We start from the raw sequence: 23710 nt of genomic DNA on the forward strand, positions 1-23710 counted from the left end.
GTTTGAGAACATCCATAGTACAATACAAAATGATCATGTTACTCTGTTATTTTATGTCTATATATTTATGCAAAATATAACGGTTAAAAATCTTTAAAAAAATAGATAAAAGAATCAAATGGTTAATATTGACAAAAGATAGGGACCTTATAATATGTTTTTCAAAATAAGGAGACTAAACAATGTGTTATGTAAAAATGTGAGGACTAAAAAATTATTTACCCTAAAAAATATTTAAAAATAGTAACCTATCGTAACAAAATTATATGTAACCCAAAAACAGGATACGTGATTAACACTAATCCGAACGAATTAACAAGATTGTGATGCAAAAGTTTTTAGATTGAGTTTGAGTTTAATATTTTTTAACCAACAAAATGACACGACACGAATACAATAATTACCGCGTTTAAGATTCATACGGGAACAAACGACCCCTGAGAGTATAGTATTGTCTTGATAAATAAGTTGCTATTTATACGAATTGTTTTAAACATTATGGTTTACTAATAATCATGAAACTCTTCCATCCTATTGAAAACAAATAATAATTTAGAAAGTCTCATTTAATTACAATGTCCCACGTACTTAATTACGATTTAATTATAGCTTTATGAGATGTTGTATAAATACTTAATTATGAGTATACTTGTTTAATTATCAGTTCTAAGATCCAGAACGATGGCTAATTATGTTTCTTCTCTCGGTCTTCTTCTCCTCCTCCTCCTTAGCGGCATAGCTATTAGTTCTAATACTAACTGTGAAGTGATCCCTCGTCTCTTTGCGAGGGAACCGAGTACGTATATTCCTAGAGTAACTGGTTCTATTGAAATCTGGGATCCAAACACCGACTACTTTCAATGTGCTGGTGTACGGGTTGCTCGGTACACCATTCAACCCTATCGCGGATCATTCCCAATTCACACCAATGCTGATCGACTGAATTACATCATTCAAGGTTACTTCAATTAATATATCCAATTAGTTTTAACGTTTTTGAAAAAGTCTGAATTTAGCCCGAACATAGAAGATAACACTATTTCAATCTTAATGATACCAATTTAGCTTGAGACAAAATTGATGCCATTTCATAAATATTGAGTAGCCAAGTTCGGTTATCCAAGGCTAAAATAGTGTTACGTTGTCCATTGGACCCTTATTCGTAAGTTCATTATTAATTTGGTTTTGTTTTTATGATAATTTTATGTAAAACATTGTTTTGCTTCAATATTTTAAATTATGAAGTTATTATTAAATTTTATTGTATTTAAATTACAAATTTGTGATTTACTCGTTAAGGGTAAACTATATTAATGTCTAAAATCCAAGTCAAGTTTAAATACCAAAATTAGTATTTATTAAATTTCTCTTACTTGTCATAAATATTGTATTTTTGAATATACAGGTAATATGATATTTGGTCTGACGACTCCCGAATGCTATAAAAAATTAGATGGTGAGAAAAATGAGTGTCACAAGATTCTTCGTGTTCACAGTGGTGACGTGTTTTATTTTCGCGCTGGAGAAACCTTTTTGGTCAATAATGATGGAAATGAGACTTTGATTATCATTGCTATCTCTCGCATCCCCAACTCTGACCCTATCCGAGTAAGAAACAATAATATATACAATTTACAAATTATCATTAGGATAAATAATTTAAAGAACACATATAAACAAAGATTCTCATCATTTTAGAATAATTTTATAATTTTACATTTTGTTTTTGAATTATTTTATCTTTTAAATAATGTTTATTTTAAATGGTCATAAAGTTAGTTTATACATTGTGAAATACTGAAAAAAATACATATAAAATCTGATATATATTTAAACAGAAGAAAAATTATTATATCTAAATATATGATATTCCTTAAAAGTAGAAAAGGTTGACTTACTTTTTTTTTTCTTTCCAATTCAATGTATTTACCTTTTTGTCTATTTAATGTGTTACAGACATTCTACCTAGGGGGTCTCACAAATATTTTAGACGGATTTTCTTCAAAGTTTATCACTAAAGCTTTCAACGTCAATCATGAGTTGGCTACAAAACTTCAAAAGCAGATTGACCTTAGGGGTAGCACCGTCTCTATGACTGGTGGTGGACTTTATTTATCCAGTTCACTAATTACCCCACCATGTCCAAAACAAGAGCGAAAAGGTCCCTACAATGTCAATGATGAGTCTTTCTCCAACATTAACACGAGGATAGCAAAAACCTCTGATCCTTCAAGGGCAGATCTTTTCATCCAAAAAGTTGGGCATTTGACAACAATCGACGTCCACCAACTCCCTATTCTTGAATCGAGCCAACTAAGTGTTACCTACAACCTTCTTCTAAAGGTGAGAATTTTTTTATTATGGTTTTAGACCAAACTGGTCATTGACTATTTAAGCGTGACATTTGAGTACATAGTTTAGGACCAGATGGTGAAAAAACAAAACCTGAGGATTCACATTTTTTTTATCAAGATTATGATTTTGGCCTAATACACAAATAACCCCATGAACTTGTCCAAATGTTGCAACTGTCCCCTCCAACTTTCAATTGTAATAACTTATCCCTTAAACTTGTCCAATTGTAAAACATAACCCCTCAAACTTGTCCAATTGTAAAACATAACCCCAAATTGCTGACATGGACTGCAATTGAAGAAACACGTGAAATACAAAATCTGCAACGCTTGTGGAATGTGATAATCAGATCTTTGGCGTGATATGAATCCGGGAAAACGTTTTTATGGTTGCTTCAAGTACGGGGTAAAAAAATTCCCAATTTGGGGTTATGTTTTACAATTGGACAAGTTTAAGGGGTAAGTTGTTACAATTGAAAGTTGAGAGGGACAGTTGCAACATTTGGACAAGTTCAGGGGGTTATTTATGTATTAGGCCTTTTTTATTTTAACACGATTAGCTATCAATTAAACATAATTGAATAAATTAAGTCTCTATTTATGAAATTACATCAAATTTTAGTTTATTTGAAATTACATATTAACAGTTTAAAAATAAATTTTCATATTTATAATGCAACTTTAGCAAAACTGTAAAATTTCATTTCGGAATAGTAAAAAATAAAATTTCAAGTATAGATAAAATGAGTCACATACTTCTACCGAGAAGTAACTGTCATACTTTTAAAAAATAGAGTTTCGAGGATTTGAACTCTCGACCACTTAGTATAAGAGGTTCTGATACCATGTTAATGAACTGTTGACCTAAATGGCTAAGCTAATAGGTAAAATGTATCACCAACAGTGTGGAGCTATAGTTTATCAAGAATTTTATGTGTCAAATTGTAAAATAAAGAGGTTATAAAAAAAATTAAAATACCAGGGTTGAATTGACTGTAAAATTGTATAGGTTAATCTGCAGGATGTTATGAGATTGCCTCATTGGGAAAATTGTCATAGTATAATTTACATGGTAAAGGGTGAAGGTTATATTCAAGTAGTGGATGACAATGGAAAAAATGTGTTCGACGACATTGTAAAAAAAGGACAACTCCTCCTAGTGCCACATAGCTTTTTGATGACGGAACAAGCAAAGAGTGAGAGATTCGAATATGTCACCTTCAAGACCAACGGCAACCCAACTACGTCTGAGCTTACTGGCAGAAATTCAGTCATTAATTGCTTGCCATTGGAGGTTCTTGTAAATGCATTCGAAATTAACAAGGAAGAGGCTAAGAAGGTGAAGTTAGGAAGGAATGAGACATCCTTAGTTAAAATCATACCATAATATACCCCAAAGAGGAAGGCATGTAACCTTTTTCTTGAAATTATGAATAATTTTGCAAATGATATAGATTAATGTCGAGTGTTTACTTCATGTTGTAATAAATAAAAATTCTTAATATGTATTTTTGTGAAAAGAAAGGCACATGACCTTTTACTTAACGTAAGTTTTGTTTTTTTTTTTTATGTCAGATTTTCTTAAATTATATTTTCCCTAACTTTAAACACATGATTGTAAATAATTCTATATTTATTCTATAAACTTTCAATATGATTAAAACTTAGTCCTCCTCAGCGATAAATAATTGATCAAGTTTAGTAATTACTCATTATGTTTCACAATACATGTCTTTTAAGGTTAAGACACAAGAATTAAGAAAAATAATTAATTTTAATTAAAAGATTTTGTTACTTTGTATTAATTACATCCGTTAATTATTTTTATCTATTCTCAAAGTAAAAAGGAAACTTAAATGATGATATATTTGGTAAAAAATCAATTAATGTGCGTAGATTGAATCAAAATGATATGTATTATAGAACAAAAAAAATCTTTAGAAAGACATGTATTATGGAACGGAGAGAATATATTGTTAAATATTTGTATTTTCTCCTAACTCCCTCTTCAATCTACATGGTTGCCACTTTGTTAAGTTCTAATTCTACCTTAGTAGACAATGTTAAATCTTCATTTAATTAGTTGGACCCAACACAATAAAAATGTGCCAATAAGAATACACTAAGGATCGGGCAAAGTACGCCTATGATCTGAAACTTTGGATTTATTTTTTATGATTCTTAAACTTTAAAACTGGATATGAAAGTCTATGAACTTTTTCCTTTACTATTATAAAAGTCCTTTATGAAAGTAAACAACGAGAAAATATCGTTGATGATCTCCAATGGAAACGTCTAAGGATTAAAGTTGTTTAGAGCAAAATCTCTCATACAACCACATTTTTTATTTTAAAAAATTACCATTTTCATATATTTCTACGTAAACAACATCTTTTTCTTTCCTAACCAAACAACAACTAATAGCCTCAAACTAAATTTCTAAAATTAAATCCATGATTAGGTTTTAATTTAGGAATTTGTGTTTTCATTGATTTGCATATTAACGCATTTGGTTTTTTTATTGCAAAAAGAGAATCGAGATCAATACCCATTTGCAAAACCAATGATTTTTAGATTTACACTGCCAATTTGATCGTTGATAACTTTAAGATAGAAAATTCCAATAATTGATGATATTCTATCAATTTTTGTCTTTTTAGTTTTGAAATCATTTATGTGTTGTTTGGTTAGGAGCTTTGAAGCACTAATACGTGTACGCATACGGATACGACAAACGACATTTCTAAAAAATATGAGATATGGGTACGACGGGGATACGGAAAATCTTATATATAATTAAGATTATATATATCATTTGTAGTGAAAAATTTAAAAGATACATAAATATATAAACCGTAAATCACATTCATAAAGTCATTATAAAACCACAAATAACACTCATAAATTATTATAAAACCACAAATAACATCTATAATATTATCTAATAAGTCATTAATTTATGAAAAACAAACACTTAAAACTTAAAACTACTTGAAGTCGAAGTTGAACAGAAGTCGAACGAGACTTCAATCGAAAAAAAGTTGAAGTCGAAGTCGAACAGAACAAGTTATGCAAACAGAACCTACATGAGATGGACTTAAGGTTCGAGACAAAACTAAGAACAATTTGGGTGGATTTTTCAATTTTTTTATATCTCTGTATGTTTCAAACGGTGAGTGGATGGTGGGTTAATATTACTTTATTTAATTTGTCATATAATCCTTATATTTTTATTTTATTTTTAAAAACCCTATAATTTAACTAATTAATTATGAAAAGTATCCCCGCGTATCCCCTAATTAAAAAAAAGAAAAAGAAAAAATGGGATACTTCCTAGCCGTATCCCGTAAGTATCCCGTCATATCCCTGTATTCAGAGTATCGGATACGCTTTCATTGACCTCCTAGAAGTATTGGTTTTATAAATGGGCGACAACCTCGGGGGGTTTTTTTTTTGCAACAAGAAAAAACCCACAGACACTCATTTATAAATCAACGAAAGTAAATAGGTTATTTTTAGAATTATCCCTCAATTTTATTCATTTTAAATAGATTTTTCATTTTAATGAAAATAAAATTGTAAAATGATTAAAGTTTGAACAATCATTTCGAAGTGAGGTTGAACTAAAATTGTAAAATGGTCCGCTGGTGTTTAAAGGCGAGTCTGAGCTTTTTTTTTAAAAAAAAAAGGGGAGTATGATGAAGATATATTTTCGGCAAATTTCAAGCCAAGGTCAGAGAAGTAGTAAGGTAAAAATTCTGTCAGATATGGGGGGAAGTAATTCAGAATAGGAGAAAGACATACCTAAGAGTTCTAATATATCTTTTTCTTTTGGGTGTATCTACTTGGGCGGATCTACTTCGACGGATCTACTTCGATAGATCTACTCGACGTGTCTACTTCAATGTATCTACCTGGACGGATCTAATCGACGTATCTACTTCAGTGTATCTACTTTAAGTATCTACTTGGACGTATCTACTTCAAGTATCTACTTGGACAGATCTACTTCGACGTATCTACTCAACGTATCTACTTGATGTATCTACTTGGACGGATAACTACCTCAGCATATCTACTCATTGACGTATCTACTTCAATGTATCTACTCCCAGTATCTACTTCGACGTATCTACTTCATTGTATCTACAATGGCGTATCTTCGTCGGTGTATCTACCCATGGTATCTATATCGATATATCTACTTGTTGTATCTAGTGACATATCTACCTGTTGTATCTATATCGGTGTATCTACTCATTGTATCTTCGTCGGTGTATCTACTTGTTGTATCTATATCGGTGTATCTTCTTCGACGGATCTAATTGTTGTATCTACTTTGGCGGATCTACTCGATGTATCTACTTTGGTGGACCTACCTCTGTGTATCTATGATGGCATATCTACTCGTTGTATCTACATCGGTGTATCATTGTATCTACATCGGTGTATCTACTTGTTGTATCTCCGTCGGTGTATCTACTCGTTATATCTATGTCGGTGTATCTACTCATTGTATCTACTTCGACGGATCTAATCATTGTACCTACGTTGGCGGATCTACTCGATGTATCTACCTCGACGGATCTACTTCTGTGTATCTATCTGATGTATCTCCTCCTGCGTATCTTTTGGGGTTACTTACCCACCAAGAAGACTTAGGATTACTTACCCAACAAGGAGAATTGGGATTACTTGCTCATCAAAGGGGAACAAGTCTGACACCACCCTGCCTACTATATTTATTGTTTTGCATTAATAATTTGTTGTTTTGCCATTAACTTTTATTTACTAGTTTGCCACTTATTTTCTCTTACCCCACCTGACCACTTTAAAGTTTATCTATTTAGTTATATGTATTTACCATTTATGTCATTTCATTTTTAGATCTTAAGATGATAATATTCATCATTTTCATTGTAAGAAGATCAACTTTTATCGATCAAATATAATTTCTCTTTTGAGAGTTGTTTTAGGGTTCATCCCTCTTACAATGGGGATTTCTATATTCCTACAAGTTTTAACTTGTAAATTTGGGGGTTTTACGGTTCCTTCAAGTTTAGCTTAAGAATATATTTGATAGTTTACGATGGAAAACTATCACCTGTTACCCGATCTGTATCAACTAACCAAACAAACATAGTAATGTGCTTCAATTATAATATAATGTACCAAATGAAGGCATGAAAGATAGTATTGTCTTGATGTATATAAATAAGTTGTTATTTATAAGAATTCTTTAAAATATTTATGGTTTACTAGTGATGATGAAACTCCTCCTTCCTATAGAAAACACATAATAATTTAGAAAATCTAATTCAATTACAATATCCCACATAACTTTACGAGACAACTAACAAGTTTGTTGTATAAATAATTAATTATGAGTATACTGAGTTTAATCAATCAATCATGGCTAATTACATTTGTTTACGAGAGAGGGGTTTGAAGTAAAATTAGAGATTTAGACTACTTTTAAAGGTTTTAACTAGTCAAATATATAATAGAGCGTTTAAGTAAATTCCCTTTAAAATTTAATGTATACATTAGCACTTAGCATTTGAATTCAAAATTCTTAATTTAAATGATTTGAGACTTTTTTAACTGGCAATCTTAATTGTTTGTTTGGACCAATTTAATTATTAGAACTTATAGAATCCTATATCATCTATATCCATATGCGTATCTAGTTCTTAAAAAACAAAATAAGGTGCAAAAATACCCATAATTTTTATGGTATGAGTAATTTTACCTCTAACATATAAAATGGTACAATTTTATCCCTACTATTATAAAGTTGGGTAAATCTGAGAAATAATTAATCAAACTGTCTACTCGATCATAAATCTTGTCATCTACACTTCACATGGGAATCATTTTTATTACTCATTAGTAACAGATCATTAACATATGATTAGACGTGAATTTAAAAAAAAAATATATACTGTCTATTATATGAGTTGGACAAAAAAATTAAAATATTTCACTGAATTTATAAATATTGATCTCCAATTTTATTATTGAATCACAAAAAATATGATTTTTTTTAAAACGAACTGATATGCAATTGGTGTAGAATAAGGAACAAAATATTTGTGTTTTATAATAATATTTGAAATTGACCAAACTTGTCAATATTATGAATAAAATTGCTTTTGGCTACCAACATTATGGGTAAAATTGTTAGAGGTAAAATTACTTCTAACTGTAAATGTTAGGGTTTTGTACCTTATAAAAAACGTAAATATTAATTTGGAAAGAATTTATAAACACTGAAGTATAGTATTGTCTTGATAATGAAACATTATGGAAAGAATTTATAAACACTGAATTTATAAACATTATGATAAAGACTTTATTAAGTTGTTATTTATAAGAATTCTTTTAAACGTTATGGTTGACTAATGATAATGAAACTTTTCCTTCATATTGAAAACCAGGAATTTTCACATGCATCTTAATGAGCAAGTGAATTTGCCCATTCACCGTTAGATATAGGCTTATTAAATCTAAACCTCAAAAAGCTTTGAATCTCCACCTTAGGATTCTACTAAGCCTAGATCTAACGGTGAATGAGCAAATTCTACATGCTCATTAAGGTGCATGTGATCAAGACTGATTGAAAACACATAATAATTTAGAAGTCTCATTCAATCACAATGTCCCACCTAGCTTTATTACATGGTATTTGTTTCCGCCTCCTTTTGCCTTTTCATACCTGAAAAGTAGCATTTTACAAAAGCATGAATTCGTGTTTTTCCAACAGCAAACGGCAGTTAAACCAAACGGGTCCTAAGGCTGTTTGTTTTAACTTTTTGAGAGGAGCGTTTAGCGTTTTACTCCAAACCACATTAAAATATAGCTTTTGGTTAGAGTTATACAACAACAACATTTAGTATTTTTTTTTTTGGAAACAGAAACTTTTTAGAGCTTTTCACAAAAAAAGTTTAAAAATGAGCTTTTCGTGAAAAAAAAAATTATCGAAAAAAATAGTTCCACAAAACACATTTCTTCTTTAATGCTTTTTTCTATTTCTATAATATTATTGTCGAAACAATAAAGTTTTACTTCGTTCAATAAATACTATTTTTAATTTTTAGATTGTGTTTGGGTTTAATATTTTGTTAACACAGACCCAAAAATGAAACTACACAACACGAATACGATAATTACTAGGTTTAAGATTCATACGGGAACCAAATGACCCCTAAAAGTATATAGTATTGTCTTGATGTGTATAAATAAGTTGCTATTTATACGAATTGTTTTAAACATTATGGTTTACTAATAATCATGAAACTCTTCCATCCTATTGAAAACAAATAATAATTTAGAAAGTCTCACTTAATTACAATGTCCCACATAGTTTATGAGATGTTGTATAAATACTTAATTATGTTTAATTATCAGTTCTAAGTTCCAAAATCATTCATGGCTAATTATGTTTCTTCTATCGGTCTTCTTCTCCTCCTCCTCCTTAGCCGCGTAGCTATTAGTACTAATACTAATTGCCAAGTGATCCCTCGTCTTTTTGCGAAGGAACCTAGTACGAATACTCCTACTGGAGCTGGTTCTATCGAAATCTGGGATCCAAACACCGACTACTTTCAATGTGTTGGTGTACAGGTTATTCGGTACACCCTTCAACCCAATCGCCAATCGTTCCCATTTCAACTCGATACTGATCGACTGTATTACATCGTTCAAGGTCAGTCTTGATCACATGCACCTTAATGAGCATGTAGAATTTGTTCATTCACCGTTAGATCTAGGCTTATTAGAATCCTAAGGTGGAGATTCAAAGCATCCTGAGGCTTTTAGATTTAATAAGCCTATATCTAACAGTGAATGAGCAAATTAACTTGTTCATTAAGGTGCATGGAAAAATTCTTGCGTTCAAGGTTATTAAATTAATATATCAAATTAGGTTTAACATTTTTGGAAAAGTCTGAGTTAGGTTGAACAAACGTTGAGTCGCCAAGTTCAGTTATTCAAGACTAAATTCGTATTATTTTACAAACATTTAAACTAAAATAGTGTTATTTTATACATTGGGTTCAAAAACATTGTTTAGTTTCAACATTTGAAATACTACATTATAAAGTTTTTATTAAATTTTATTTTATTCAATAGTGTAGACCCTCCGTTATTTAAATTACAAATTTGTGATTTACTCATTGTGAGTAAACTATATTAATGTCTAAAATCCAATATACTTGGACAAGTCAAATTTAAATACCAAATTTAGTATTTAATAAATGTCCCTTACTTGTCATAAATATTGTATTTTTGGATACAGGCAATACAATATTTGGTCTGATAATTCCTGAATACTGTCAAGAATTAGATGGTGAGAAAAATGAGTGTCACCAAATTCTTCGTGTTCATAGTGGTGATGTACTTTTTTTTTCGCGCTGGAGAAACCGTTTGGTTCAATAATGATGGAAATGAGAGTTTGATTTGGTATCTCTCGCATCTCCAACACTGACTCCTTCCGAGTAAGAAACAATAATAATTTACAAATTATAAGATAAATAATTGGCTTAATAGGCACCCAACTCCCTAAACTTGTAACTTTTTTTCACCTGGCCCCCTCAACTTAGGAGACAACCTCTCAACCCCCTCAACTCTCCAAAAACATCACATACAGCCTCTTATACTCCTATGTTCGGTCAAAATATTGACCCGTGTAGAAAACGCGCTTGACTGTTGACCACGCCAATGCCACATGTCATTTTTTATTAAATTTTTTCATTGAGACCCCTGCTCGGCGAGCAAGTCTATTTGTGCTCGGCGAGCAACTACCAGAGATGGATTTCGATCAGAATTCTTATATCAGAATGGAAAATTTTAATAAAAAAGTGACACGTGACATTGGTGTGGTCAACAGTCAAGCACGTTTTCTACACGGGTCAATATTTTGACCGAACATAGGGGTGTAAGGGGTTGTATGTGATGTGTTTGGAGAGTTGAAGGGGTTGAGAGGTTGTCCCCTAAGTTGAGGGGGCCAGGTGAAAAAATGTTACAAGTTTAGGGGGCTGGGTGCCTATTAAGCCTAAATAATTTAAAGAACACATATAAACAAAGATTCTCATCGTTTTAGAATAACTTTATATTTTAATATTTTGTTTTTGAATTATTTTATCTATTAAAAATGTTTATTTAATTGGTCACAGAGTTAGTTTATACATTGTGAAATACTGAAAAAAAAAAAATAAAATCTGATATATATTCAAAAAAATCTTATAAGTTACAAAGAAAAATTATTATATCTAAATATATAATATTCCTTAAAAGTAGAAAGGATTGACTTACTTTTTTTTCTTTTCAATTCAATGCATTTACCTTTTTATCTATTTGATGTGTTATAGAGGTTCTCCCTAGGAGGTCTCAGAAATATCTTAGCCGGATTTTCTTCAAAGTTTATCACTAAAGCTTTCAACGTTACTCATGAGTTGGCTACGAAACTTCAAAGGCAGATTGACCTTGGGGGTAGCACCGAATATATGACTAGTGGTGGATTTCATTTATCCAGTTCAACAATCGCCCCATCATCTCCAAAACAAGAGCGAAAAGGTCCCTACAATGTCAATGATGAGTCTTTATGTAACATTAACACGAGGATAGCAAAAATCTCTGATCCTTCAAGGGCAGATCTTTTCATCCCAGGAGTTGGGCAATTGACAACCATCGACGTCCACCAACTCTCTATTCTTGAGTCGAGCCAACTCAGTGTTACTTACACCCTTCTTCTAAAGGTGGGAAAATTTCTATTATGGTTTTGGACCTAACTGTTCATGGACTATTTTTGGCGTATTTGAGGACATAGTTTAGGAGCAACCGGTGAAAAAACAAAATCTAAGGATTCACGTTTTTTTATCAAAATTATTATTCTTTTATTTTAGTACGATTAACTATCAATAAAATATAATTGCATAAATTAAGTCTCTATTTATTAAAAATGTTAACGATAAACATCAAAATTTAGTATATTTGAAATTATATTTTTAACAGTTTAAAAATAATATTTCATATTTATGATGCAACTTTAGCAAAACTGTACAATTTCATTTCAAAAAAATGAAATTTCAGGCGTGGATAAAATGAGTCACATACTTCTACCAAAAAGTAAATTTGTCATACTTTTAACAAATGGAGTTTCAAGGATTTGAACCTTCGACCACTTGGTCTAAGAGGTTCTAACTATGTTAATAAAGAGCTTATAAAAAAAATTAAAATACCAAGGATTCGTGATGTCTTTTCCTTTAATTATTAGAGTTGAATTGACTATAAAATTGTATATGATAATTTACATGATGTTATGAGATTACCCCATTGGGAAAATGTTTATAGCGCAATTTACGTGGTGAAGGGTAAAGGTCATATTCAAGTAGTGGATGACAATGGAAAGAATGTGTTCGACGACATTGTAAAGGAAGGACAACTGCTCCTAGTGCTGCATAGCTTTTTGATGGCGGAACAAGCAAAGAGTGAGATATACGAATACTTTACCTTCAAGACCAATGGTAACCCAATTACCTCTAAGCTTACTGGTCGAAACTCAGTCATTAATTGCTTGCCGTTGGAGGTTCTTACAAATGCATTTGAAATTAACAAGGAAGAGGCTAAGAAGGTGAAGTTAGGAAGGAATGAGACATCCTTAGTTAAAATCATACTATAATATATCCAAAGAGGAAGGCATGTAACCTTTTTCTTGAAATTATGAATAATTTTGCAAATGATATAGATTAATGTCGAGTGTTTACTTCATGTTGTAATAAATAAAAATTCTTAATATGTATTTTTGTGAAAAGAAAGGCACATGACATTTTACTTAACGTAAGTTTTGTTTTTTTTTTATGTCAGATTTTCTTAAATTATATTTTCCCTAACTTTAAACACATGATTGTAAATAATTCTATATGTATTCTATAAACTTTCAATATGATTAAAACTTAGTCCTCCTCAGAGATAAATAATTCATCAAGTTTAGCAATTACTCATTCTGTTTCACAATACATGTTTTTTTAAGGTTAAGACACAAAAATTAAGAAAAATAATTAATTTTAACTAAAAGACTTTGTTACTTTTGTATTAATTGCATCCGTTAATTATTATTTTTTATCTATGCTCAAAGTAAAAAGGAAACTTAAATGATGATATATTTGGTAAAAAAATCAATTAATGTGCATGGATTGAATCAAAATGATATGTATTATAAAATAAAAAAAATCTCTAGAAAGACATTGATAACATCGGGATATTATCCAAGGGATCAAAAGAGATATTTACCCAAACGACCACGTATTGAACCGATTAAAGAAGGCAATGGCGTATCAAGCAAGACATCTGATGGGCGGATCACCGAGACTTCACCACACGAGATCCGTAGTCAAACCTACGTGAGATCTGCCACCCCCCTTCGATCCGCCAGCTGAACAGCTGAGCCGATTCCTCAATAAAGGCAATTAAGGGACTATTAATGAGCTAACGGACATACTTAAAGGAAACCAGTAACCGCCATTAATGAAGCATTAATGGAGACTTTCTAGTTACCAAGGGTTACGACTACTTGACTATATATAGCTTGCATCTCAAGCTATCAAGGTACACATTCACACAACCCTAGAAACCCTACTTTGTCAATTCAGTTTATTCCTCCATCCCTTATACTGACTTTGGCATCGGAGCTTCCCCCCGTCGAACCCAACGACGCCCCCACAGGGATGGAAGCTAATCAGAAGTTCTCCACTAGTCATCAATTGGTGCGGTGAGCGTGGAACCCTAACCAAATAAGGGTTTCGTTCACATTGTAAGATATGACGAGTGGAGGATCTAATCCCTCAACAGGGACTGAAACACTATTAGTAACACCATCAGCCAATCCTGTTGCGAACGCTGGTCGCGTTGATCCTGACGCTCCTACGGTGCATGGTGAGGGAAGTATGTCACCTGAATCATTTCTTGAAATATGTGCAGGGATCCATAGGAAGAGAGTTTGGCCCTGAGATGGAAAGCCGCTTAAGGTCGTACATGTTAATTCCCCCGCTTAGACGTACGGCACCAACTCCTACGGCATCCCAATGGAAAAATGTCACCATAGGACCAAACGCTCGTGATTCTTCGTTTTTTCAATCTCAACCTGCAGATTCCACGGTGATTACTCCTGTGACAGCCAGTGACCCGCCAATAAATCGGCGACTGTTTTCTGACGGAGCAGAAGGGAGTCGGAGGAATGATCAAACTTTTCCTGAGGGATCAGCAAACCCAAGGATTAACATTGGCGGGTCTCGTGCTCTCAATAACACCAGGTCTAATCCCCCGGAGGGCGGACCAGAGGGTCGGAGACACAAAAAGCGTAGGAAGACGAATGGTAGAGGACGATCTAAATCTCCATCTCGCTTAACACATAGATCCTCCCAAAGAGGTAGATCTCCTCCACCCCCAGAACGTAGGAGAAGTAAGCGACCAGTTGAGGAACCTCGTCAAGATAGGCAACACCCACCTTCGAATCAAGGGGCTCATAGGCAGGCTCCACCAGGAGGACGTGGAGGAAGTGGTTCGCCATCGGATCCTTCATCTAATTCCAGCTCTTCATCTTCTCCGAGTAGATCTCCACGTAGAGGACGTCCCGGGGCAAATCCCGGGAATATAGCGGATCTAATTAGAGACGAGGTGCGCCGCCAGAATGAGGAGAATGCGAGACATAATCCCTTTGCCAATCGGGATTCGCCCTTTACAGCGTGGATAGAAGCTGAGGAAACGGATAGGCACTTTAAAATTCCTAATATCCCAGTCTATATGGGCGTGGACAATCCCGAAGCCCATGCCAAGAAATATCGCATGTTGCTCAGCCTCAACCGAGCCATTGAGGCGGTATTATGCCGTATGTTTATCACCACGCTAGGAGGACCAGCTTATGATTGGTTCCAATCCTTACCTCCAGGATCGATTGACAGCTGAGATCAATTAAGTAGGGAATTTTGTGCAAAATTCGCTGGTTGCATCCCTCTAGTGGTCAAATCGCGGAAGCTCTTTGAATTGAAGCAGAAAGCGAATAAACCCCTCCGGGAATATGTGGATAATTTCAACAAATTGTGTATACGAATTGTTGATGTGGATGTCTCCATGGCGGTGGAAGCTCTAGTGAAAAACACTACATGTAAAAGCTTGCAGGAAGATCTAATCAGAAAGAAGCCCAGAGATATGGCAGAGTTGATAGAAAGATGCAAGGACTTTATGGAAGTAGATGACATCCGCAGGGAGTCAGTATCTCCGCCTAAAAGGGACAAGGGCGAATCTCGTAGACGGGATAAAGAGAAGGACAAGCATCCTGATTCGTCATCCAGGGGTAGGCATAGAGGCTCTAAAAACAAATCGGCATACACACCGACGTTTACACCATTAAACGCCTCCAAAAGCGAAGTGTTGATGTGGATAGAAAACAGCCAGCACAAGCGGAGCATTTCATATCCCGAACCAAAAGGGGGGGAGTATACCAACACATGAAAAAATCCCAAAAATTATTGCAAGTACCATAGGAGGAATGGTCATGATACAGACGCGTGTTGGGAGTTGGCCAGAGAGATAGAAAGGCTTATAGAAAGGGGAAAGCTAGACAGGTTCGTCCAAAATGATAGCAAGAAAGGAGATGGTGATAAATCAAGAGATGATCAGAAAAAGAAGGCAAAAGGAACCATCAATGTCATTGCAGACGGACCGAGATATCAACCCGTGCTAAAGAAGGCAAAGACCATCGCTCTGGATAGGGCATCCCTCAATCGCCCTTTTGCGGATGTAGGCCCGGAGGTTCCCCCTCACGCAGATGCTCTAGTCATTACCATGATGGTAGAAGGATGGGAAATGAAAAGAGTAATGATTGACACTAGAAGTTCGTGCAACGTCATTACAAGAGGAGCATTCGCCAAACTTATGGTTGATCCTGTCCAAGTGGAAACCACTATTGTGGACATCCTAGGAGTAACAGGGCACACAATCCAAACGAAGGGACAGGTAACGTTAGATTGCGAGTTGGCCTATAATATCATCCTGGGTCGCCCTTTCATCTCCGAAGCAGCGGCACTCATCTCCATCCGCCATCTAACCATTTACATCCCCACAGCCAAAGGAGGAGTAATGGTCGGAGGAAATCAAAAAGTTGCTCAGGAGACATATTCGGCATCCTTGATGATTCGCCCACAGTCTAAAGATGAGGAAGAGGAGGAACTTGTCACAATGGCTCTGGGTGAAACAGAGATGTACCTTATGGCGGATGAAAAGCAGGTACGAATTGCTAAAGGGCTAGGAGGTGAGATTAAGGAGGCTATTATAAAAGTTCTCCATGAGTCAGAGGATGTTTTTACATGGAAGGATGAGATTCTCCCAGGGATTAATCCGGATATGATCACTCATAAGCTCAATATTGCCAAAGACGCGGTCCCAATAGCACAAAAGCGGAGAAATCATGGTCCTGAGAGACAGAAAGTAATAGAAGAGGAGATTGCTAAGCTGAAAAAGGCGAACGCCATCGAAGAAGTACTTTACACACAATGGCTGGCGAATGTGGTACTAGTCAAAAAGGCAGGCGGATCATACCGCATGTGTATTGACTTCACAGATCTCAACAAAGCTTGTCCCAAAGACAACTACCCACTACCGTGTATTGATATTCTAGTAGATGGAACCGCGGGACACGCCATGTATTCCTTCACTGATGTGAAGTCTAGCTATCACCAGATCCCGATGGAACCTTCCGACAGGATCAAAACTTCGTTCGTGACTCACCAGGCAACTTATTGCTTCAAGGTCATGCCCTTTGGGCTTAAAAATGCAGGGGCAACCTATCAACGGATGATGAACAAAATATTCGAAGGAAGCAAAGGTGATAACTTTTCTGTCTACGTGGATGATATGATCATCAAGAGTTCCACTGTAGAAAGGCACGCGGATGATATAAGGGAGATCCTGGGCGTACTTCGACATCACAACATTAAACTGAATCCAGAGAAGTGTACCTTTGGGGCGACATATGGAAAATTCTTGGGATTCATGATCAGCTAGAAAGGGGTGAGCCCAAACCCAGATAAAGTTAAAGCAGTCTTGGATATGAAAACACCACAGAACATCAGAGAAGTACAACGTCTAAATGAGCGTATTGTGGCCTTAGGCAGGTTCATCTCCTGTTCAGCTCGCAGATGTCAACCCTTCTACGAGGTGATCAAAAAACAAAAGACATTCGAGTGGAATGAGGACTGTAAGCAAGCTTTCAAAGGAATCAAACGATTTCTCACGGAACCACCTCTGATGAGTCGGCCCTTGAAAGGTGAGAATCTTTACATGTATGTCTCAGTTACCGATAAAGCTGTTTGCACAGTCATGATTAGGGAAGAGGATGGACAGCAGTATCCAATCTACTACGTGAGCAAAGTGTTAAAAGACGCCGAGACCCGATACTCCAAATTGGATAAAAATGGCTCTGGCCATTGTCACCACCTCAATACGTCTCAGGCCCTACTTTCAGGCACATACTGTCATAGTCCGCACAAGCATACCCATGAGGAAAGTATTGCAAAAGCCAGAAACTTCGGGGAGATTGATGGAGTGGGCCATCCGTTTAGGAGAATTTGATGTTCGTTATGAAAGTCGATCTGCCCTGAAAGGTCAAGTCTTGGCAGACTTTGTGAATGAATTCACTGAAGAAGGCATGAATCTCCCCAAATCTAAGGTCGAAGAATGGACGATGTATACAGATGGGGCTTCTTCGGCGGAAGGCGCAGGTATAGGCATCGTGATCAAAGGTCCCCAATATATTAAACTGCATTACGCTAAAAAATTGGACTTCCTTGCAACCAACAATGCAGCGGAGTACGAGGCCTTAATATTGGGACTACGCCTGTTAAAAGAGATCACTCCCGAGCAGATCGTGATCTACAGTGATTCCAAGCTAATGGTCAACCAGGTAATCAAAAATTTTGAGGTAAAAGATGAAGTCCTAGCCAAATACGTGGAAGAGGTTAAAAAATTGCTGAACCACCTCGAAGTCAAAGAAACCAAGTGGGAGCTGGTCCATGTGCCCCGAGGATCTAACACCGAGGCCGATCACCTAGCTAAAATGGCTTCAAGCAAGGAGCATTGGGCGGATCTACAGTGCCCGTTCGAGGTCAAGATAGCACCGGCTTACGCCTCAGAAGCGGTATCCTTACTTGAATCCGTCGAAGGTGATTGGTCACCGATCCGCCAGTACCTGATAGATGGAACTTTGCCTCAGGACAAAGAAGAGGCTCGACGGACGGTAAGAAAGGCAGCCTATTTCTCCGTGATAAATGATTGCCTATACAGAAAATCTTTTGGCCACCTCTGGTTGAAATGCATCACAATAGGAGAGGGACAACATATCCTCAAGGAGTTGCATGAAGGCACTTGTGGAGCCCATGAGGCGTCTGCCTCCATTTTGAAGAAGTCCAGGTTAGCAGGATTTTATTGGCCCTCGGCGGAACTTGATGCCCAAAAGCTAGTGGAATCTTGTCATAATTGTCAGGTTCATGCAAATGAATCTCACACAGCTAAACACCTTCAAAGGCCCATCATCGAAGGTCGGCCCTTCGCAGTTTGGGGGATTGATATCATTGGTCCCTTTCCTCCTACCAAAAGACAAAGGAAGTATGTGGTGGTGGCTGTGGATCATTTTACTAAATGGGTAGAGGCCGAAGTTATCTCCTCTATCAACGCTGAACGAATGGTGGAGTTCGTAAAGGATAATATCGTAGGAAGGTATGGGGTTCCCCACACTATTATCACTGACAATGGAACACAATTCAATTGTGGAGAGTTCAAAACTTTCTGTTAAAAGTTGGGCATTCAAAACAGGTTCGCCTCTGTTTACTATCCTCAATCTAATGGGATGACCGAGGTTACAAATCGGACGATCATTAAAGGAATAAAGAAAAGGTTGGGGGAGCATGACAAAAAGTGGGCAGATCAGTTAATGAGCGTCCTATGGGCGTATCGAACCACTCCACGAACGGCCACGGGCGAAACACCATTTGCCCTTTCTCATGGCGTGGAAGCTGTAATCCCTGTGAAGATACAGGTCCCTAGTGACAGAGTCGCATTCTATTGCGAAGATAAAGATAGCCAAAGGTTGAAGGAAAGTCTCGATCAAGTAGAGGAGAAAAGGGAAAAGGCGTATGTGCGCATGGCAGCTTACAAGCAGCGGATCGCAGCTTATCATGATAAAAATGCAAAGCCTGTAAGTCTAGATGTGGGAGATCTCATGCTCCGGAAAGCGGATAAAATCCAATCTATGGAAGGAAGAGGAAAGCTGGGGATCACCTGGACAGGCCCATACAGAATAGTCACCAAGATCGGGTCCGCCACATTAGAATTCAAGACATGGAGGGGAACACATTGCCACGTACGTGGAACATCCAGAACCTCCGCAAATATTTCACCAGAAAATAGAATGTAATCAGGGTCTTGAGTACTCTTTTTCCTTTAGTAAGTTTTTCTCCCATGAGGTTTTTCTTATTAAAGGTTTTAATAAGGCTCACATGTCAGACCCACTTGCTGTAATAAGGCGCATCGCCATTCAATAAAAAGCAACTTTTGTCCTGTCAATTCTTTTTTAAGTATTTTCTTGTAGCAATATAAATATTCCAGATTAAAAAAGAAGGGGGGCCAACAAACGCATTCTAATGATATCATGGCATAAACTACTTTCTCCTCAAAGATAGGAGAACAATCTCAGTGGCGGATCTATCTACCTCAAAGATAGGAAGCAAATGGATCCCCGTCAGAGATAGAGTTAAAACATTTCTCAGACGTGAGATCTTTACACTCTCGTACACTCCTTCCAAAGGAGAGTTCGAAGTCCTAGTGGCGGATCGATTCACCTCAAAGATAGGAAGCCAATCGATCGCCTAAGGCAGCTTAATTCCCTCTAAAGGAATAAAAGCTTCAGGCCTTCACAAAGGCTCACGCTCCGGGGTATGGCTGGCCACCTACTTCGAATCAATCCGAAAAACTTAAAAGATTTACTTGCTGAAAAGCGTAAAGTAAAGATAAATGGTTGTAGCACGGATTAAAATAAAAATTGTACTTAGTTTTACAAAGAACTAAACATCCATAGGAGCATCCTCCTTAGCATCTTTCACACCAGATGCGCCCTCCAGTGAGGCTTCCCTCTCTACAGAAATAGTTCCCTCCTGAGGAATGGTGCAATCAGTTATCAGCTCCTCACCTTTATCATCCGCCTTCTGGGACACTTCATCAAGGTCCTCTGATTCAAGATCGATAAGGGGTTTGCTCTCTTCGGCGGATCCATTCATCACTTTGCGAATGTGATCACGGATGAAGTCCTTGACGTTCGGGATTTTGTGATACTTAAGACAAACTTACACGTCAGGAACCACGTACTCCGGATCTATAAAATCAATCTCGGGATGAGCAAGTTGAACATACGCCATGATCCACTCGCCATAATAGTAAGCTCGTTCCCCTGCCAGGATCTCCGTGTCCAGTAAGGCAGCCTTATGCTCTTTAGCATCTGCATCTATCTTCTCCTTCAATCTAAGGATCTCAGCATCCTTACTCTCATTAAGAGCAACGGCGGAAGCAGCGTTCGCATTGGCAACAACAAGCTCTTTCTCTAACCTTTCTATGGTCGCCTTGTCCGCCACTCCTTGGAGGAGATCCGCTTCCATAGCACGCATGCGAGTGTATACCTATCAAGGCAAAAGTCGACTCAAACAAAATAATAAAAACAAACTCTCCTTAAAGGAGATCACTCTTTCATCCAAAAATGCAAAAAGAGATAGAAGAAACCTACCGTGAGAAGCTCTGTTTTTCCCATCTGGACATGGGTGATGTGCGTTTTACGTATACGTGCATGTGAAGGCAAGTGTACCTTAGTCGTGTATCAAGTAATAAAGTGATAGTAGAGTATCATTCCCACGAGGATGGTGATTATAAGTACTAATCTTTTTTTCTTACTATCTATTATTTAAACAATCAAAAGGTAGAGTTTGTTGGACAACCAAACTAAGACTTAAGCAAGAAATGAAATGAAAATTACACAGATTAAGTGAGAGAATACTTATAATGAAAGAAACTAAGGCTTTTAGCTTCACTTAACCTCTTTGCTTGGTAATAACACTTAACCCCTTTTAAGTTGTTTTATCCTTCTTAAGATGGCGATTTTTCTTATTAACTATTAGTTCTCGAGATTGGTTCTAAACTCTTGACTAATTACTTTCCCTTGGTCCGGCTCAAGTAATTAATCAAGAGAAGCATTAAGTTTTATTAATCTAAACCTTTTTAACCTACTTTACCTTGGTCCGGCTAAAGTGATTACTTAAGATTCAAGAAAAACCGCTCAAGTAATTAGTTCTAAACTTTCGATTAATTACTTTCCCTTGGTCCGACTCAAGTAATTAATCAAAAGAAGCATTAAGTTTTCTTAGTTCCAAACCTTCGATTTATTACTTTCCTTTGGTCCGGCTCAAGTAGTAAATCTAAGATTTGCAATAAGATTCATGAAAAATCCTTGGAAAACCAATAAGCCACACTAAATGGTCATTAGGTCCAACTTATGAATTTCGATTAATCAATTTAATCACGGTCAATATAAACGATTAATTATATTCCAGTAGAGAGTTGGCCCATCTCCTACAAGCATTAAGAATCATAAGTTAGTTCTTAAAAATGATAAACACAACTCAAATGGGTTAAACGTAATTACCATATAATTAAGGTTAAGATCCACTTTTAGCCTTAGTTAAGGAGGTTTTAGCGCATGGTTAGATTAAAACACACCTTAAAAAGATAGGTAATGGAGTTTATAGTAATAAAAGAGATTAAAGTTTAGAAGAAACCGTAATGACGATTGTCGAATGAACTTCTTCGATAACTTAAAACTTACTTTTATTGAATGAACTCTTGCACAAACAACACCTTAACAACAATAACAACAACACAAACAACTGATTTTTAAGGAGAAAAATCAGCAAAATGACATTATAGAGGGAGAAATTAAGCCTAAGCTTGGTGTGTCTTCAAATGGCACCCAAGGCCTCCTTTTATAGTAAAATGGCACACATAATTCCAAAGACCAAGTCATCCTTATGGCCTCCCACTCCTTATCATCTGAATTTAGCATTTAAGAGAGCATGGGGGAAGATTTTAATAATTTAGGAGTTGAAATGTGTAAAGGAATCTTAGGCTTCAACATATTCATCAACTTTAGATAAATTTCTGGGCCTGATGCACTTCAAATTTGGAGATGATTATTATTAGTCATTTGTTCATATTTCTCTTATCTTTCCAACGCATTTTGAATCGCCTCAATCCGAGTCCGTATGAGGGAGATAAGTTGAAAATACGAAAATGTGTCAAATCTGTCCTAGTGTGAACATTTGGACTCTATCTTACAGCACCTATCCGCGACAAAATGCACGCTGGATGTCACTAAAATTCCTTTTTTCTGGTCCCTTTTACTCCCGAGTTGTCACCTTAAGTCCCGACTTAGTTATTTGTGCCGAAAACCTTGCGAAAGTGCCTAGAAAACACACAAATTGGCTTAGATACATAAAATGAAGAAAATATACAAACACCATTATTAAAATTTATTAAAATGGTACAAAATAACTAGTAATTAAATACTAAAAATGCTATAAATTACGACGATAATAATGGGCTGATCCCGGGATCTTATTTTGACTCTCTCGTACCTCGCCTAGTTGGCTAAGAGCTTCGTCCAAATCGTTGATGACAGATTCATTCTTTAAAGATCCTTTGTCACCATATTTGGCGAACCAGTAACCTCCTAAGTCCGGCTTCACCACCTATACAAGGATTAAGAAGCAGAAAATAAGATCCAAGTAAGAGAAAAGAAAATGATAAGATAGACACACCTCTTCTAGCCTCGCCGCTGGTTTCTCGGCTCTCATGGCATCCGCCAGTAGCTTCCCTCCACTTGTAGGCACATATTTCTTCTTCTTTGGGAGAGGAGGATCAACCATATCACCAGCAGGACGCTTCTCAGAACTCTTGCGGGGATCCGCTACCTGCCCCTTCTTTCGAGCCTCTTCCTCCTTCTGTTTCTTGCGTATCTCTACAAGGGCGCGACTGGCCTCAGATAAACCCCTGGCAAGGGAACAATAAAATAATCAAAGTTCAGGGAAAAACAAAGTTAACTTCATCAAGTTGTGTAAACTTCACGTAAGTGATCTTGTCCCCTTCCCATCGGATCAAGGGAATGTCATTCATCATGAATTCCAAGGCGTCAGCGTATGTCCAGGCATCCGCCTTGATACTTTTCATGAGATCCGCCACTTCCTCAACACTGTCCGTCAATATAC

The 23710-nt window shown here is 36.1% G+C and overlaps 2 protein-coding genes across 3 annotated transcripts; both read left to right on the forward strand.

Moving 5' to 3' along the window:
* The first annotated feature begins 678 nt into the window (after positions 1-678).
* Positions 679-3895, forward strand: LOC136203356 (11S globulin seed storage protein Ana o 2.0101-like). 2 transcript variants are annotated; one of them, XM_065994481.1, is made up of 4 exons: positions 679-958; positions 1406-1608; positions 1957-2343; positions 3364-3895. In XM_065994481.1, exons 1-4 carry the CDS (start codon positions 682-684, stop codon positions 3739-3741), a joined length of 1245 nt encoding a protein of 414 aa, XP_065850553.1. In that variant the 5' UTR covers positions 679-681; the 3' UTR covers positions 3742-3895. The 2 variants fall into 2 exon arrangements, with proteins under 2 accessions (XP_065850553.1, XP_065850554.1); XM_065994482.1 differs by having other exon boundaries at positions 3376-3895.
* Positions 3896-9907: 6012 nt separating this feature from the next.
* Positions 9908-13039, forward strand: LOC136203693 (11S globulin seed storage protein Ana o 2.0101-like). Its single transcript, XM_065994894.1, has 3 exons — positions 9908-10062; positions 11726-12112; positions 12727-13039. Exons 2-3 carry the CDS (start codon positions 11861-11863, stop codon positions 13033-13035), a joined length of 561 nt encoding a protein of 186 aa, XP_065850966.1. The 5' UTR covers positions 9908-10062; positions 11726-11860; the 3' UTR covers positions 13036-13039.
* Positions 13040-23710: the final 10671 nt, after the last annotated feature.

This window comes from Euphorbia lathyris, chromosome 8, assembly GCF_963576675.1.
Source record: "Euphorbia lathyris chromosome 8, ddEupLath1.1, whole genome shotgun sequence".
NCBI lineage: Eukaryota > Viridiplantae > Streptophyta > Magnoliopsida > Malpighiales > Euphorbiaceae > Euphorbia > Euphorbia lathyris.

What these genes read in the sequence shown, in the direction of transcription:
- LOC136203693 (XM_065994894.1), top strand. Translation starts at nt 11,861, where the DNA reads ATGACTAGTGGTGGATTTCATTTATCCAGTTCAACAATCGCCCCATCA. An exon ending in CTTACACCCTTCTTCTAAAG is followed by an intron (nt 12,113 to 12,726) that starts GTGGGAAAATTT and finishes TACGTGGTGAAG; the next exon opens with GGTAAAGGTCATATTCAAGT.
- LOC136203356 (XM_065994481.1), top strand. Translation starts at nt 682, where the DNA reads ATGGCTAATTATGTTTCTTCTCTCGGTCTTCTTCTCCTCCTCCTCCTT. An exon ending in CCAACTCTGACCCTATCCGA is followed by an intron (nt 1,609 to 1,956) that starts GTAAGAAACAAT and finishes AATGTGTTACAG; the next exon opens with ACATTCTACCTAGGGGGTCT. An exon ending in CCTACAACCTTCTTCTAAAG is followed by an intron (nt 2,344 to 3,363) that starts GTGAGAATTTTT and finishes AAAATTGTATAG; the next exon opens with GTTAATCTGCAGGATGTTAT.